The sequence below is a fragment of the Lygodium microphyllum genome, chromosome 13, assembly GCF_053477565.2.
Source record: "Lygodium microphyllum isolate KBCC chromosome 13, Lygodium_microphyllum_v1.1.10, whole genome shotgun sequence".
In the NCBI taxonomy this organism is placed as follows: domain Eukaryota; kingdom Viridiplantae; phylum Streptophyta; class Polypodiopsida; order Schizaeales; family Lygodiaceae; genus Lygodium; species Lygodium microphyllum.
In genome coordinates this window covers 31554711-31571372 of record NC_141147.1, presented here as the reverse complement: position 1 = coordinate 31571372, position 16662 = coordinate 31554711, and the positions used below count along the sequence as shown (strand labels likewise).

Genomic DNA, 16662 nt, shown 5'->3' with positions numbered 1-16662 from the left:
CAAAAAAGTCTCGTTTTATAAATGCATCACTTTTTAATATTTTCAACTTGAAAGTTAAGTCTTGGCACACTAGTAATGGTCTCCGATAATTTAATTTTAGTCACTTACATATCTTATATATGAATTGGCACTTTACACAATGTCATTCACTTACTTACTCTTGTCAAGTCACATAAATCACTGAATAAATCATCCTAGGCACACACTAAAATCCTTGTAGCATTGAAAGGCTTGTTTATTTTCAAAATTTAGACACGAAGTGTCTCGACATCTATCCCCTCTAAACATGCACATCCTCTAGCATGTGCTACTTACTCTTTTGCACGTTCCAGGACTTCATCATCTTCCATAAGCTGCGAGTCCTCTTCTTCTTCAATATCTTGCTCTGTATTATTGTGATTCTTTTCTATTGAATATCTTTATTCTTTTACTTGCAACTATGTTTGCAAAAGATACCCCATCATATAATCCTGTGATTCTCTCATCATCCTAATAGTAAACCCTACTCTTTCATACTCCTTCAGCACAATAGGTGAGATTTATTCTCTTAGTACCACCATAGTCCCACGTTATAGTAGTACTTACTCAAAATCTAGCTCTCGAAACTCTTTGATATTGGGAGGCAGTGGATAATCCCTCAATGTATCCATATATCATACATAATTGACACAGATTGTCATAAACTCCACTACTTTTTTGTTATCTTAATTCTTGCATAGGCAGAACCATCATCCACAACTTTAGTCTCTATCCATGCTATAATAATAAATGGTTGCTCTAAGATCATTGGGTATGATGAGGAATCATGCTCAAAGAAATGGTAATCTTCATGTACATATCCTATGGTAATCTTCACGTTCCAACATGCAGTACATAGGTCGCTTGCGGAGTTATTGGTTGCTAGCATCGCATCCTCCATTCGTGGTAGACATCTACATGTCATCTTCCATTCTCATAAATACTCCTCACCATGACAGTTATCTTTGAGCCATGGTCTATCAGTGTAACACATGGAGTTTCTAGCTCTCCAACCTTCACTATGGTCTCTGTGGTGGCAAGGGCTCAATGGTTCCTAGAATAATGGCTCCCGAGTATCATCCCTGAAGCCACTTCATCCTTTGTATAGTGCATACGTTGCATATCTCTTGTATTTTTATTACATATCATAGTCTTCTCTGAAACGCTATTGACTTTAGCATTGTCTACAATAAGCTCTTCTACTTCTTCACAAGCAGCACCTGCATTTACATCATCTTCAAAAACCAATTATATGCCTTGCAAACTTATTTCTTCTTCACTTTGTATCATAGCCTGACTTGATTCACCCACAAATTGTTTTTTCTTTTAATAATATCTACAGTTTCTTCATGGGACTCTCTTTTTGCTATTCCAAGGATTTTCCAACATAAACTCAATTTTGCTATTTAAAATCCTCTCTTCCAAAACCTTTTTAAAATAAGTAGTCATCTCTATGTCAGAGAGCAGTTTGTATCCTATTTGTTTTGCCTTTGGCTTTTCCAATTTCTTTTCTTATTGCTATTTCTTCTTGTGTACATCTTCCATGTTTTGCTGTAGATTGGATCCAACAAGAAGTGTAGGCTCTCTCCTACCACTAGTAACCCTCTTTGAGGTCCATGGGTTCCTCATCTCTTTTTCTTTTATCTTCCACTATTACATATGTATTTTGTTTCTTTACCATGCAAGCATAAATAGAATAGGAATCCTTAGGGAAATCCCACCCATTCTTCTTTATAATACTCTGATCTGCAACAATTAGCTCTGTCTTTCGTACTTTACCCTTACCTACAGTTTGCATGGCATTGGTCCATAACTCTATTTTCTTACCTGGACTGGAAACTAGGGATCTCTCTATCTGCAACCCATATGTAGTAGCATCTACGGCTGCATATGCATTCCACACTATAAGATCTTCAAGAATCTTTTGCACGTCTCCCTTCCTGAAGTTTGTAGAAAGGGGCATACCAATTATGCAATGGCAAATAAAATCTTTCCTAGGTGGGTTCTTCGAAGTAAAAGCTTTCCTTGACTCTTCAAGCCTAACAAGCTTGATCTGCAAATCCTGCATAATTTTTATAAGTTCATCCGTGGCACTATCTTTTGAAGAATCTACAGAAGACATGGGAGGCACCTGCCTAATCATTGGACCTAATAGCCATGTCAATTGACTGGGCATAGGCCTAGGCATGACCAACATCTTGCTTCATCTCTATCTCTTCACTAGTTTTGATACAACATCTTGCACGTCTTTCAATTCAGTCTTTATGTGCCGCTTTGTAATATCATCCTTTAACAACTTCTCTAGCTTTTAGTTGCAAGGGAGGAGGGAGGATCTGCAACCTATAAAAACAAAAGAACTTTCTCTGTAAGCAAAGATAATTGCTCTACATTATCCAATTGATCAAACTTCATCTCAAAATCTCTTTGTAGCTCTAGAGCAGAAATGTCCTTTGCAAGTTTATGAACCCACTCTAGGAAAGTCCATTCAGTTACTCTGTTTGCATCATCTACAAAATACTCCTCTTTTAGAGCTCTCTTAAAATTAGCCCATGCATTTCCATAATTTGTATAGATGGACTTTATGTGGCTCCAAATTCGATAAGAAACAACCCTAGTAAAATATCTCAACATATTAGCTATTAGTACATTGGTGGCCAAATCTAGCATCTCTGTATAGAAGTGAAAAAAAAAATCCTCATCTCTACAACCACCTCTTACAGAGTCCTGGTAACAACCTCTTCATGTTTGATCAATTCATAAGATCTCATCAAATCCGTGAAATCTATTGTCCAGACAACAACTTCATCTTTAGCTGGTTGTCCCATCTTGTAGGGATCAAAGAAAAGAGAAGACGTGTACACGGAAGAAAAAAATATTGGAACAAGAACTCTTGAATAATCTCTAGAGCACAAGAAATAGATAAATCGAATAGCAAGTGTATTCCTCTTGGAAACTCTATACTACTGCAATAAATCCCTTGAAGCTAAATGTACATACTACACCTACAATGATAGCTTTAAGCAAAGCCTGTCTAAGATAATAGCTCAGCACCACTCTTTCAATCCATAAAGAAATAACAATAGCAAATACAAAGGAAAACTTTTCGTCCGCACCTACAACTGTAGGTAAAGAAATCTTTATATATGTCCGAAAATAACCTCTTATATCAGTAGACCTTTCTAAACTAAAGGTACTTGCAAAGAGGTACAATCACTTATCTTTTACTTCAATTACAATAGTAAATCACTTGTTTGTTTGCCCAGGCTTGTAACAATGGCTCAAATATCTATTTATAACCATTTACAACAGTTCATGTTCCTTTTCAATATTTCTTTTCATGTTTTTTGCATTCAAAACTCTTGTTGTTTGCTTTTCATGTATTCATTTTTTCTATGCATGGCTAGAACTTGTTTCGACCATAACTTTCACATACAAACTCAGAACAAGGTCATCCAAGTGCTCAAATTGAAGTGAATAAACCTAATTGACAAACCAACGTAGGCAAAATTGCAAAAATCCTTTTAAAATAGCAAAAGAATATATTTTATATAAATATATAACTTTTTTATATTATTTAGCTTTTGGAAGACTTATGCCACTCAAATTAAGTCTTGGCACACTGGTAATGATCTCTAATAATTTAATTTTGTTCACTTATATATTTAGCATATGAACTGGTACTTTACACTATGTCATTCATTGACTTACTCTTGACATGTCACATAAATCACTAAATAACGCATCCTATAGGCACACTCTACAATCCCATAATATTGAAAAACATGTTGCTTGTACACTTCAGACATGCAATGTCTCGACAATGGCTATAAAGTATTTTGAGGTTTGAGATATTCTGAAGGTGTCTCCTCTTCTCAAAGTTGATGGAATTACTAGCTAACCATGGTTCTATGACTTGGTGGATCATCACTCAAACTCCATCCTCATTCGGGAAGCATCTTGGCAAGTGCTAAGGACCTTGCATGATATTGCTACAGCCTTGGCAGCTCGAGCTCGATGAATGGTAGTTATTCTCATATTGAGGTGAAGGAAAATGTTTAAACAAGTAGGCATGCCTTGATCTCAAGTAGAGGATTTCAAGATTTAGTTAATTCTAGGAATGAGACCTTTCTCGAAGGCAACCTATGGGGTGACCAAGAAGAAACTCAAGGATCTTTGAGCATAGATTCAAGACCTTTGGGAATGAGGACTGCTTCTAGTCAATTCTAGCCCATCTGATAATCCAATCTTGTTTATCAAAGATAATGGGATCCTGTGCTTGCTTGTTGAAGATAACTTTCAAAAACTTGATGCCTATTTAAAAGTCTTATGCTAATCAATAAATATTAAAGTGTTTTTAGAATTATTTCTTGTTCAATCTCTCATTCTCTTCAAAGTTAAGTGCTTGCATCTTTATCCTAATTGAGATCCACACTTTAACCAACTCTCCCCATCACAAAGAGTGGCTATCGACTACCCATGACTCCATAAGAGCTTCACACCCTACTTGCTTGTATGCCTCTATGAACACATATTCAAACAGGAGTCTTGAGAGATCACTGATGATATCCCTCCCTCCCAACCCTCTTTTAGCCAGCACCTAAAATCCAACTTTGATAGTTGCCTACACTCTATTCAACAGCTTTATCAATCCTACATATCTTCTTTGGTATTCTTGCCAAACATTCTCTCTTTTTCTAATTTGTCAAAGGATGTCATTCCTGAGTTTTTTCAATTCCCTATCTACTTCAAAAGGGGGTTTAAAGGAGGATCTGCTGGCTTACAACACTTAATCTCTTCTACCTTCTTCGAGCAACTCTTTCAACTTATCCCATCCTTCATAGGAAATCATAATCTATTATAACCATCCATTAGTAGAGATTCATGTACCATAGTGGAAGAGCCTTGGTCTTAATCCTCCACCCTTTTCAACACTTGCCCCTAGGATCTATAGGCTTTGCCTAGGTCAAAACTATGGATTTTTTGCCATGCCTTGGTAGTTGCACTTGTATACCTTATCCAACAAGGAGGTGTATGTGTATTGTTGAGATATCAGAGTGATAGCATGAGAAGGTGTGCACAAGAGGGAGAGAGAGCTCAAGTACAAAAAGAAGATCTTGCTTAATGAGTTGTTCACAAGTACAATTGGTACACTCTCTCTACATTTGAGAGTCAACTCTAGGGTATTTAAATAGCCTTTGGATGGCTAGGGTTAGGGTTTCCCCTACCCTCTAGTCCATTCACACTCATCTATCCTTATCCACCCTTGAATACATAGGGTTCACATGCCTATCTCTCAACAACCCCCCTCAATGCTAGAGTGGCATTGGACTACAAGACATGTTTATGTTCCCCCCCCCCCCTGTTAGAGATCATAGCCAGGCAGGCAGGCAGGCAGGCAGTCAGCTGCACAGTCGGACTGCCATGTGGCAGTCCGACTGCCTGCAGCCCAGTCGACTGCATTTAATGCAGCCGACCTGTCCTGTTTGCGCCCTGTTTTTTTGGCTATAAATAGCCGAAGATTTCCACAGTCTCCCACACTTCTCTGCTCGCAGATTACAAATCGGTGACACGTGCAGATTCCATCTCTGTTCGCAGATTTCAGACAGGAGACAGTGCAGACTGCAGCAGACTTCGAGGTGAACAGCAGGTTGCATCGTCGAGGTGGAGACACGTAGTCCAACGCACTGCGCCCGTGTATATATCCGCATATCTTTGTATTTAGCACACTTTATACAGCAGATCTTCATCTTCCACTGTCTCTTTCTCTCTCTTCTCTCTCTGCGTTCTTTCTCTCTCAGTCCTACGCTTCCGCACCGCTGCACTCTAACATGGTATCAGAGCAGTGTTAGAGGGCTGACTGAGCGCAGAATCAACCTGAAGAGGAGTTTCCATCGCGACAAAAATTTGCTTTTTCATCGCCTTCGACGGGTGAAGAAGGTTCAGGACGCAGAAGAGCCTTAGCAGGCTGAGTTTTCCCAGTCAGAGGGGGCTGCTTTTGTGTTTGTGAAGGCATTACAAGTGAAGATGTCTACAGAGATTGACTTGGAGTTCCAGTTGATTATGGACCGGAAGGTGCCTATCTTACCGGCTCTTCTTGCAGATCAGAAGCTCGACGGCGACAAGTACCGCATTTGGCGCGTCATGATGTTGGCCATCCTTGAGTCCTATGATTTTACGGAGCTGGTACAGGAGGAGATCGACCGGCCCTCGGTAAGAGATGAGTCCAAACTCTCTTCCGATGCTCGTGCGGAGTTGGCCAAGGCTCAGTCTCATTGGGACAAACTGAATGCCAGGATTCGTTCGTTTCTCTTTCTATCATGTACTACAGCCGTGATCGCTCACATCGAGCACTCGACGGTGGCTCGGGAGATATGGCTGGAGCTTGATCAGATGTACAATCGGATGACCCTTATGAAGCGGGTTTCTTTGGAGGTACAGATGCGGACCTTGTCCGTAAATAAGTCTTCTTCGCTGTGGGAGCACATTAACAAGCTAAGGCAGCTTCAAATGCAGGTTCAGAATGCGGGGAAGCCGATTCCCTCCGAAGACATGGCGATCACACTTTTGTCCCAGTTGCCGCCACGATTCGGTACATTTTACTCTGCCCTTATTGCTTCGGGGCGCGAGTCTACTCTTCGGTGGGAAGAGTTGGTTCCTATGGTCTTGGACCAAGAGGAACAGTTAAAGGGACAGAATGCTTCCAAGTCGGAGGCGCTGACAGGTCAAGCCTCTCAGAAGAAGGGGAAGGACCAAAAGAAGAAGAAGGGGGATAACAAGTCCAAGAAGGACAAGGAGAAGGATAAGGACAAAGACTCCACATGCCATATTTGTGGAAAGACTAGCCATTGGAAGAAGGATTGCCCTGACAAAGACAAGAAGGACACCAACAAGAAGGACAGCAAGGATTCTGGAGCGGTGGCTACACCCTCATTAGCTGCATTTCTTCATCTAGCTATCATTGAGGATGCTTCATCGAATGCTTCTGATGCTGCGATGACGGCTCCCCAGGCTCGAGAGTGGATCGTTGATAGTGGTGCCTCACGGCAGATGACTCCTTCATCAGATGGTGTTGCCCAATTGTGACCCTTGCGTGGGCAGATTCTCATTGGAGACAGCTCTTCAGTATCTATTGCAGGTCGGGGTAAGATGCAGCTTATTCCCGATGGACGAGGTGGTACCCATACCTCAGAGGTTTTGCATGTACCAGGCTTAGGGTACCATCTCCTTTTAGTTCATAAGATTTGCTCCCTTGGCCTTTTGGTGGAGTTTGATAGTACTACGGTGCAAGTCCTTGATCGTGGATTGAGGAAGGTTCTCTCATCCGGATATGAGGAGAACGGCATTTATAAATTGAAGTCTTCCACCGCCCTCTCTACTCTTCTTCTTACCTCTCAGTCACAGTCAGAACTATGGCATGCTCGGTTTGGTCACCTGAACTACGATTATCTTCGGAGGGTGTCACGTGGACAGCTTGTTCGAGGGTTGCCGGATATAGTGGTGAGGCAGCAGCCATGTGTCTCCTGCATTCGGGGGAAGCAGCAAAGGGATGCCATTCCCCACACAGCTTCGCGGCGGTCTACTTCACCGATGGAGCTTGTATCTACGGATCTATGTGGCCCTATGAGGAATGAGTCCTTACGTGGGAGCTCGTACTTCATGCTGATCGTGGATGACTACAGCAGGATGACATGGGCCTACTTTTTGGCATTAAAGTTAGAAGCTTTCTCACACTTCAAGGATTGGCTGCTCTTTGAGGAGAACCGATCGGGCCGGAAGTTGAAGACCTTGCGCTCCAACAAGGGCGGTGAATTTGTTTCTAATGATTTTGCCCAGTTTTGTGCAGATAAAGGAATTCACCAGGAGTTTGCCAATACCAACACTCCTCAAGAAAATGGCATTCTTGGACGGAAGAACCGTAGTGTGATTGAGATGGCGCGCACCATGATGGAGCACCGACAAACCCCTCAGGTTCTGTGGGCCGAGGTTGTGGCTACTGCCGTCCACATCCTTAATCGATCCCCTACTTCGGCCGTGGAAGGGATGACCCCGTTTGAGGCTTATTTTGGGACGCAGCCAGATGTTTCTTACTTTCGGGTCTTTGGGTGTGATGCCTATGTTCACATTCCCAAGGCTCACCGTGATAAATTTAAAGCAGCTTCCCGAAAACAGGTATTTGTTGGCTACAGCTCCCAGTCCCAAGGCTACCGATTGTATGATCCCGTCAAGCGGGATGTGTACACTAGCCGCGATGTGCGGTTTGTGGAGGTTCCGGCTATATCAACGGGTGAGGAGCATCCCGTTCTTGGAGATCCAGGGGAGAGTTGGGCTCCTTCTACAATTCCACTGGAGCCCGTGCCTTTTGATTATGATTCTGTTTCTGACACAGAGTCTACTGTTCCACCGGTCACCTCAAAGGAGTTACCACCGGTGGATATTCCAGAGTCTTCTACTGATGGAGAGAGACGAGGGGAGGATCGGCCTCCTCCTCGCTGGACCCGTGACACACTCCGTGATTCAAGGATCGAGGGGGTTCCTGAGGAGTGGGGACCGCAAGATGGTCCGCGGCGGTCACGGCGGCACCAGGCACATTCTACGGAGCTTGTTTGCTCTAACTATTGTTTGATGACCCATGTTATGCAGGATCGAGAGCCCACCTCCGTGAAGGAGGCTTTACAGTCCGCATCATGGAAGAAAGCTATGGAAGCCGAGTTGGAGGCTATTGAGAGGAATGGCACTTGGTCACTCGTGCCCCACCCCCCGAACAAGAAGGTGATTGGAGTCAAGTGGGTCTTCAAGACCAAATACCTTAGCGACGGTTCTTTGGATAGGCACAAGGCTCGCCTTGTTGCTAAAGGTTTTGCACAGCGCCCAGGGATTGACTGTCATGATACTTTTGCCCCCACATCTCGTATGGCGACCATTAGAGCTGTTCTTGCTTTGGCTGGCCATAGGAGATGGCCTGTTTACCAGTTGGATGTGAAGTCGGCCTTTCTCAATGGTGATTTGAAGGAGGAGATCTATGTTGAGCAGCCTCCTGGCTTTGGATCTTCAGATGGGAAAGTCTACAGGTTGAAGAAGGCCTTGTATGGCCTCAAGCAGGCTCCGCGTGCATGGAACGAGAAGATTGATTCGTTCCTCCAGTCTCAGTTGGGATATCGGCGTTCCAAGGCCGATCCGCAGCTTTATGTTCACACTTCCGATGAGGGTTGTGTGCTTTTTGTCTTATATGTTGATGATTTGATTGTCATAGGTGATGATGCACAACAGGTCCAAGAGACGAAGTCAACTTTACATCGGACGTTCAAGATGACAGACTTGGGTCTACTCCATTTCTTTTTGGGCCATGAGATTTATCAGTCTCAGAGGGGGATCTTCATCTCTCAACAGATATATGTACAGGAGCTCTTGGTGTCTTTTGAGATGGAGGATTGTCGAGCCCTTTCTACTCCTATGGATCCGAACTGGAAGGCCACTTCCCATTCAGCTTCTCCTTTGGCGGATGCTTCCCGCTATCGTCAGTTGATTGGGTCCTTGATTTGGCTTCTCAACACTAGGGTTGATCTATGTTTTGCTGTTGGGCTCTTGGCAGGGTTCATGAGTGAACCTAAGACGATGCATTGGCAGGCTGCTCAGAGGATACTTCGGTATTTGAGGGGGACGTCTGATTTAGGGATTCATTACCCCGCAGGGACAGATGGTTCAGATATTGTACTTGCAGGTTGGAGCGACTCGGACTGGGCCGGTGATGTGGACCACAGGCGGTCTACTACAGGTTACTGTTTTACCTTGGGTGCAGGTGTTGTTTCATGGAGTAGCAAGAAGCAGCCCACGGTAGCCCTTTCGTCTAACTGAGGCGAAGTATCGGGCCGCGTCTTCCACCACATGTGAGGCTGTGTGGCTTCGGAGATTATTGGAGGAGCTTGGGTGCCCCCAGACTCGTCCTACTTTGCTGCAATGTGAGAATGAGAGTTGCATTGCCTTGGCACGGAACCCTATTTTTCATGCCCGGACGAAGCACATAGAGATCCAGTACCACTTCATCCGAGAGAAGCTTCTGGATGAGACCATCACTGTGGAGTACTGCAAGACGGAGGACAATCTTGCGGATATGTTTACGAAGGCACTTCCCCAGGCTCTACTTCGGAGACATTCCAGATCCCTCAGGCTTCTGCCCTGCCCCGGCTCTGAGAGGGGGTGTTAGAGATCATAGCCAGGCAGGCAGGCAGTCGGCTGCACAGTCGAACTGTGCAGTCGGACTGCCACATGGCAGTCCGACTGCCTGCAGCCCAGTCGGTTGCATTTAATGCAGCCGACCTGTCCTGTTTGCGCCCTGTTTTTCTAGCTATAAATAGCCGAAGATTTCCACAGTCTCCCACACTTCTCTGCTCGCAGATTACAAACCGGTGACACGCGCAGATTCCGTCTCTGTTCGCAGATTTCAGACAGGAGACAGTGCAGACTGCAGCAAACTTCGAGGTGAACAGCAGGTTGCATCGTCGAGGTGGAGACACGCAGTCCAGAGCACTGCGCCCGTGTATATATCTGCATATCTTTGTATTCAGCACACTTTATACAGCATATCTTCATCTTCCACTGTCTCTTTCTCTCTCTTCTCTCTTTGCGTTCTCTCTCTCTCAGTCCTACGCTTCCGCACCGCTGCACTCTGATATCTCCCCTCCCCCCTCCCAAAAAAATTGGAATGCCATTATAAATCATGCTATAAGAGTGCTTATAGGTAGAGGCTTTATAAATTTAGAAGAGTGGATCATCAAGTGTTGTGGAGGTAAAGTTGGCTTTCAATTCTTTTGGTACGTCAAGGGTGGTAGGGCATTTACTCGTGATATGCCTTGTCTTTTTACATTTGTTGCACTTCATCTTGTCAAGATATTTTTTCCAACATTTGCTTACATATATCTCTTTTTATTGCAAAATGAGCAATTAATGGAATTTGTATAAACCAAGAATTTCTCAACAGGAGCTGTTGAAGCAGATGCCTGACTAGTGTTGTCTTCTTTCTGATTTCTTTTCTCCTCATCCAAACAAGATTGTATGGTGCTTTCCAAGGTCCGATTAGGGATATTTGTAAGAGTAGTTACAAGGGTTGGGAACACCTTCAAGAGAATTGCAATGGCATCTTCATCATGAATTGGAGCTTGAACTAAGGATAGTTGTGCCATGAGCCCCTTCATGTGAGAGATGAACTTACCCAAGTTTCTCCTTACTTATACTCTAGGCTAAAAAAATTGAACTTGAGGAAAATTTTAGAGTTCTTACCTCTAGCCCCATAAAGATTTTCAAGCTCATTCCATTTCTCCTTAGCAATGGAGAGTTAGTCAATGTGATGAATCAAATGTTGATCCAGATAAAGCATGATTTTGGCTTGGGCTTTTTCATCATCTTCTACTTCAATCAGGTTGGATGGGTCAATAACTTTGGTGCCTTTGATGAAGGGCCAGTAGCCCTGCTCCATTATTTTGTACTTCACTAATACCTGCCACGGATGAAATTCTTTTCCATCAAACTTACAGATTTGAGGTCTAACATCGGCATGAGCCATGGCCATGATGGGAAGTTCTTACCAATTGCACTAGGAAATGGCAGTGTTTAATCCTTTACACAACGGCCAATAAGTGTGGAAGCAAATGAAATGATACTTACATTAATAAGTAGTAGGCTCAAATGTGAAGTTCTACAAGATAGGATAAGAAATTATGACACTAGTCTATTTGTTTATAGCTAACACTCATTGCCAAGCATAAGTGAAGCACTTGACATTAACCCGATTGTAACTGGCTTGATGGAGTCACCTTTGGTTGAGGATGCTCTGAATTTAGAGCTTTGCAATAAACTCCATAGAATCTTAATGAGTGATTAAAATATTGTTGATGACTTCAATGAGTAGAAAACTCAAAAAACCAAGCTTTGAAGCTTTGGCTATGGTTGCCCTAGAAAACCACAATTAGGGTTTTGCTTGATATGAGCAATAGAGAAAGGATTTCTCTAAACCCTTTCAGCTATAGATAGCCCACTTGGGGGGCTACAAATGCCCCATGAAAGCTCTAGGGATTGTGCCCTATGCTGCCCATGCTATTGTCCGAAGTATGTCACTAACCAGACTTGCTACATTGAATTTGGGGAAAACCACAATCTCATACTACTGCACCCACAATGTCAGGGTTCGAGGTACCAAGATGATGCGCCACAAGCTGATGAAGAAATCTCCAGAAAGAATCAGGAAAAAATATGGCTTTCTTTACTCACACCAACTCCTCAAATGGAGGTAGGTCTAAACTGGCTATGGTGGAAAGAAGGATAGGTTGAAGAAATGAAAGTCTCTTGTGCACTTAAGCCGAGATGTGCTTGTGAGAAGCTCAATGGATCAGAGATGGCTCTGATACCATGTTGAGATATCAGAGTGACATCATGAGAAGGTGTGCAGAAGAGGGAGAGAGAGCTCAAGTACAATAAGAAGATCTTGCTTAATGAGTTGTTTACAAGTACAACTTGTACTCTCTCTCTACATTTGAGAGTGACCTCTAGGCTATTTAAATAGCCTCTAGATGGCTAAGGTTAGGATTTTCCCCTGCCCTCCACTCCATTCACACTCATCTATCCTTATCCACACTTGAATACATAGGGTTCACATGCCTATCACTCAACATGTATAGGGTCCCCTCTTCCTAGGCCCAACCATGAAGCACACCATTCTATCTTTACTAGCATGGAGATGGAGCTAATGGTTTCTCTCTCAATATTAAGTTTCAAGAATCATCAACTATTACCTTGGCTATTGATTTTTTTTCTCCAAGTAATTAGAACTCTATTATAAAACCTTAGAGAGAATTTCCTACCAAGTAAAACACTAAGTACAAGGAAATCCAAGAAGGGTGTCTAAGTATGTTACAAATACAACAATTTTGTGAACAACCAAGTTGGAGAGCTATAGTACCAGAACATCTAAGGCACCATGTGGAAAAAGATGCTCAAGTTCCAGGTCCACAAACTAACCTCTCGCCTCCCCCTCGCCCTCTCAAAGCCTCCTTATATCCTCTCCCCTCTCTCGTGGAGAGGGTGGATGATCATTGTTCAAATCCTCGAGAGGATCTCTATTATAGATATATCTTAGAGGCCCATAGTAAGGTTATACACTATCCATAATGATGAAAGATAGCCTCCCCTAAACATCTCCATAGTCACTTTTCGGGGCTCTTTCTATGACCCAAGATACATTCCCATGTTTCCACTATATGGTACCAATGCTTCTTTTTTTATTCATCGAGTTCTCGACACAAGCTAACTTCCACTCCTGCTCCTTATCTATCAATTTGATGGTATGAGGAGCTCCTTCCTCTTCTTTAGGAGGTTTATTTCTCTTTTTATACATTCAATGATTCCCCTCCTCACTTGGCAACTTCACCTTGTCAAATCTTTACCATCAACAACCTTATCACATGATTATTCTTCATGGGGGAATCCTAATACTAATAATTCTTTAAAAAAAAAAGGGTGAAACCATTCAATCGGGCTATCCAAAAGAAGTTATCCATCACCTTCATAATCCTAATAGGCCCTTGGGTAGTAGGCCATTGTGACATGATTGGTCCACTGCCTTGGTCTCTTAGGGGTGGGACCTTTTGGATACATGAGGGCAGAGTTATACTCTCTCTTTCTTGAAGTTGCTTTTTGAACCCAAGAGAGGGATGTTGCATAAGTAAACTTAAAGGCCTTAATTAAGAGAAAATTATCATGCAATTTAGCCCAATTTTACTATATAGAAACCACAATAAACATTAGAACACTTCATTGACATTAGTGGATTGTTGCAGATTGATCTCACAGAAACACACTTTTCTGTAGAACTCCCATGAGAGAAAGTGATTGTTGGATAGCCTCTCCACCTTGAGCTCTCCCATTATATCTCATTTATTACTATTCATTCATTCTTTGAGTTTATGACTTTTTTTGTTTAGCCGTTGTTGTACATGTCTATGTTTTCTCTTTGCAAATCCTACCATTTCTTCACAATAGACTCTTTTAGATGTAGTAAAGAGTTATCACTTTTTGGTCATCAGAGCTATGGTAATTTTCAAAATTTGGCAGAAGATGTCCTTATTTATTCATGGCATCAGAGCTTCTATTCTAGGAATAAAGCTAGATAAAATGCAAAGTCTTATGACTAAATGGATAGTAGTATCCTCTCGTAATAAAGGCATCGTTTTGAAGATAGTATATAAGAAAATTTAGCTACTTAGCCTTCATATAGTAGATAGAGTCTTATAGACATCATTATTTGTGCTTTTCTTATAATACATATTTTTCCTTCGCAGCACTCAGTTATATCAAAGTTTGGTATCGTCACATTGTAAATGTCTTTTCTTTTATCAAGTCTAATACAAATATATATTGCCCAAAGAAATGAGAGGGCCAACATAATTATTTCAGGAAACAGTAAGTATAATTTTGTTTATAGAGATTTGAATAAGCTCTTGAGGTAGCTTTTACATTATTCTTGTTATACACTAGAGTTTTCTGGTCAATGAGATTGTCTTCAAGCTCCTCTCAAGGGGTAAAATTTGAAGGGGTGTTTTTTTTGGGTATTACTTGTCACATCTTGCAATGATGTAAATATGTTACTTAATCATATAATAGAGTTGCTATTGGCAAGTAGTTGTGCCAATTTCAAAACCAAGAGCCCTATTAGACTACAATTTTGAGAAGCATGGACACATCGATGAGTAGAATTTAATAGCTACAAGTGCTCTTGTGGAGACTTGAAGTGTTTTAAGTTTCCAAGCACCTGCCCTAGATTGAGAAGTTGTATGAATGACGAGTCAAGAAGTTAAGGCCAAATAAAAGGGCTTCTTAAAAAGTCAAGAAGTTAAAGACAAGGACTACGTTGAGATTCTTAAAAAGCACACATGTTCTGCAATGTAACAGTCCGAAACCAAGAGTCTAAAGGTTGGATAGAAGCTATAAACCCTTTCTTGTTAACACATTCTGACAAGCTTGGCAAAGCCTTCCAAATGTGAAACCGTATCACATTAAGATTGGGGGTGTGTGTGTGCTTGTGAAACTTAAAGAGAAACGAGAATGAAATAAGTGGTTGTTGATAGACGACCTTGATGCTGCTGGACGATGGTATAAAAGCAAATAGTTTTTGTGAAGTAAGTTTAAAAACAAGACCTAGCCCTTCACTTGAAATTATTGGTAATTTCGAGTGAGTTTTTAAAGAGGAGGTTTTCGGGAGCACTCACCTGCATTCATTCGCCCTCTGTTGGCTTCTTCGTTTCGAAGCAGTTGTGCCTGTATCGCCTCGTAGTCGTACCCATCGCTCTGCAGCGGCGTACAATCGTAGATCACATGGCTAATCCGGCCATTCGAGCGGAGGCTATCGAGGATCGATGTGATCGACCAGGAGCCTTTACAGTGATTCAAGCAGAGGCTCTCGAGGGAGGAGTTGGAGGCGAGTGAGTGGAAGATGCCGTCGAACCCGCCCACGCGTCCGAGGTCGAAAGCGATTAAACCCAAGTAGCGGAGACCTTTGTTCTTCTCCAGCAAGCGCAAGAACTCCTCCGGGAGGAGGACACACGATTGATCGAAATTCCATATTCCGGAAATATCTAAACTCTCCATCGAGTGATGGTCGTTCGAGAGAACATCGGCAATAGCTTTTAAGTCCCTGTCCAAGAAGGATGAGGACCGGGACCCACAATCGAAGCCCTTCTCTAGAGTAATGCAAAGATCTTGGATGGGGCAGTCCCGTCTGCGGAGCGAAGAAAGTAATCCATGCCATGGATTCAGCAACTCTTCCCCTGAATAAATGCTCGGGTGGATTGCGATCATCAGGTCCTCGATGGTGTTGTTTGCGGCGAGGGCGTCAGACAACGACGTTCTCTTGATTGACGTTGTCGTACCAGCGGTGGCTTTTAGGCTGGGTATATTGATGTTGAGGCATTTCAGGGAGGTGCAGGAATTGGAAGCTATGCCATCGAAGAGCTCACACACCTCCCCCTCCGTGAAATAACACTTGTCGTCCGACAGGTCCAGAAACCAGAGGGAGGGGCATATGGACAGAGCGCGCATGAGCTCAATACGCGCCATCGCCGTCGAGCTGGAGTTGTCGTTGTCCCACAGCATGCTACATGCACCTCCTTCACTGATCACACAATACCTACTTGTAGCCGTCCGAAACGACACGTCCTTGATGGCACCCTGCGCAAGACTGGAGATGAGGCATCGGTGGGCGGCGTCTGCGTCGCTTCTGTCGAACACCATCGCCATCTTCCTTTCAAGCAGCACTGCTGCTGCCTCTTCTGCTGCTGCTGCTTCTTCTTCTTCTTCTTCTTCTTCTTCTTCTGCTGCTGCTGCTTCTTTAAGATCGATAGATAGACGGTTGGTGGGTGGCGGTGCTTCCTTTAAGCCAGCTGGCTCTGCGTTGATTCGGTCAACTTAGACTGATTCGATGAACTTGGTAAGTCCTCGGACATACATATTACTTTCACATACGCACGCACACACAAAAACACATTTTAGAGTCCTAAAATATCTTAAGAGTTCTAAAATATCTTAGGAGTCTTTCCATCATCACATGTGACTAAATGGTTGATTGTTGGTTTCTGTTTCGTGACACTGTTTTGAATTTTT

At 42.8% G+C, this 16662-nt stretch overlaps 1 protein-coding gene across 2 annotated transcripts in view; it reads right to left on the bottom strand.

Annotated features, from left to right (window-relative positions):
- LOC148026474 (uncharacterized) overlaps positions 1–16414 on the bottom strand; it is a 28014-nt gene extending 11600 nt beyond the window's left edge. For both annotated transcript variants that reach the window (XM_087690916.1, XM_087690917.1), the window contains exon 1: positions 15273–16414. In XM_087690916.1, coding sequence (XP_087547042.1) covers positions 15273–16299 — 1027 coding nt within the window. In that variant the 5' untranslated portion in view covers positions 16300–16414. The remainder of the gene's footprint in view (positions 1–15272) is intronic.
- Positions 16415–16662: the final 248 nt, after the last annotated feature.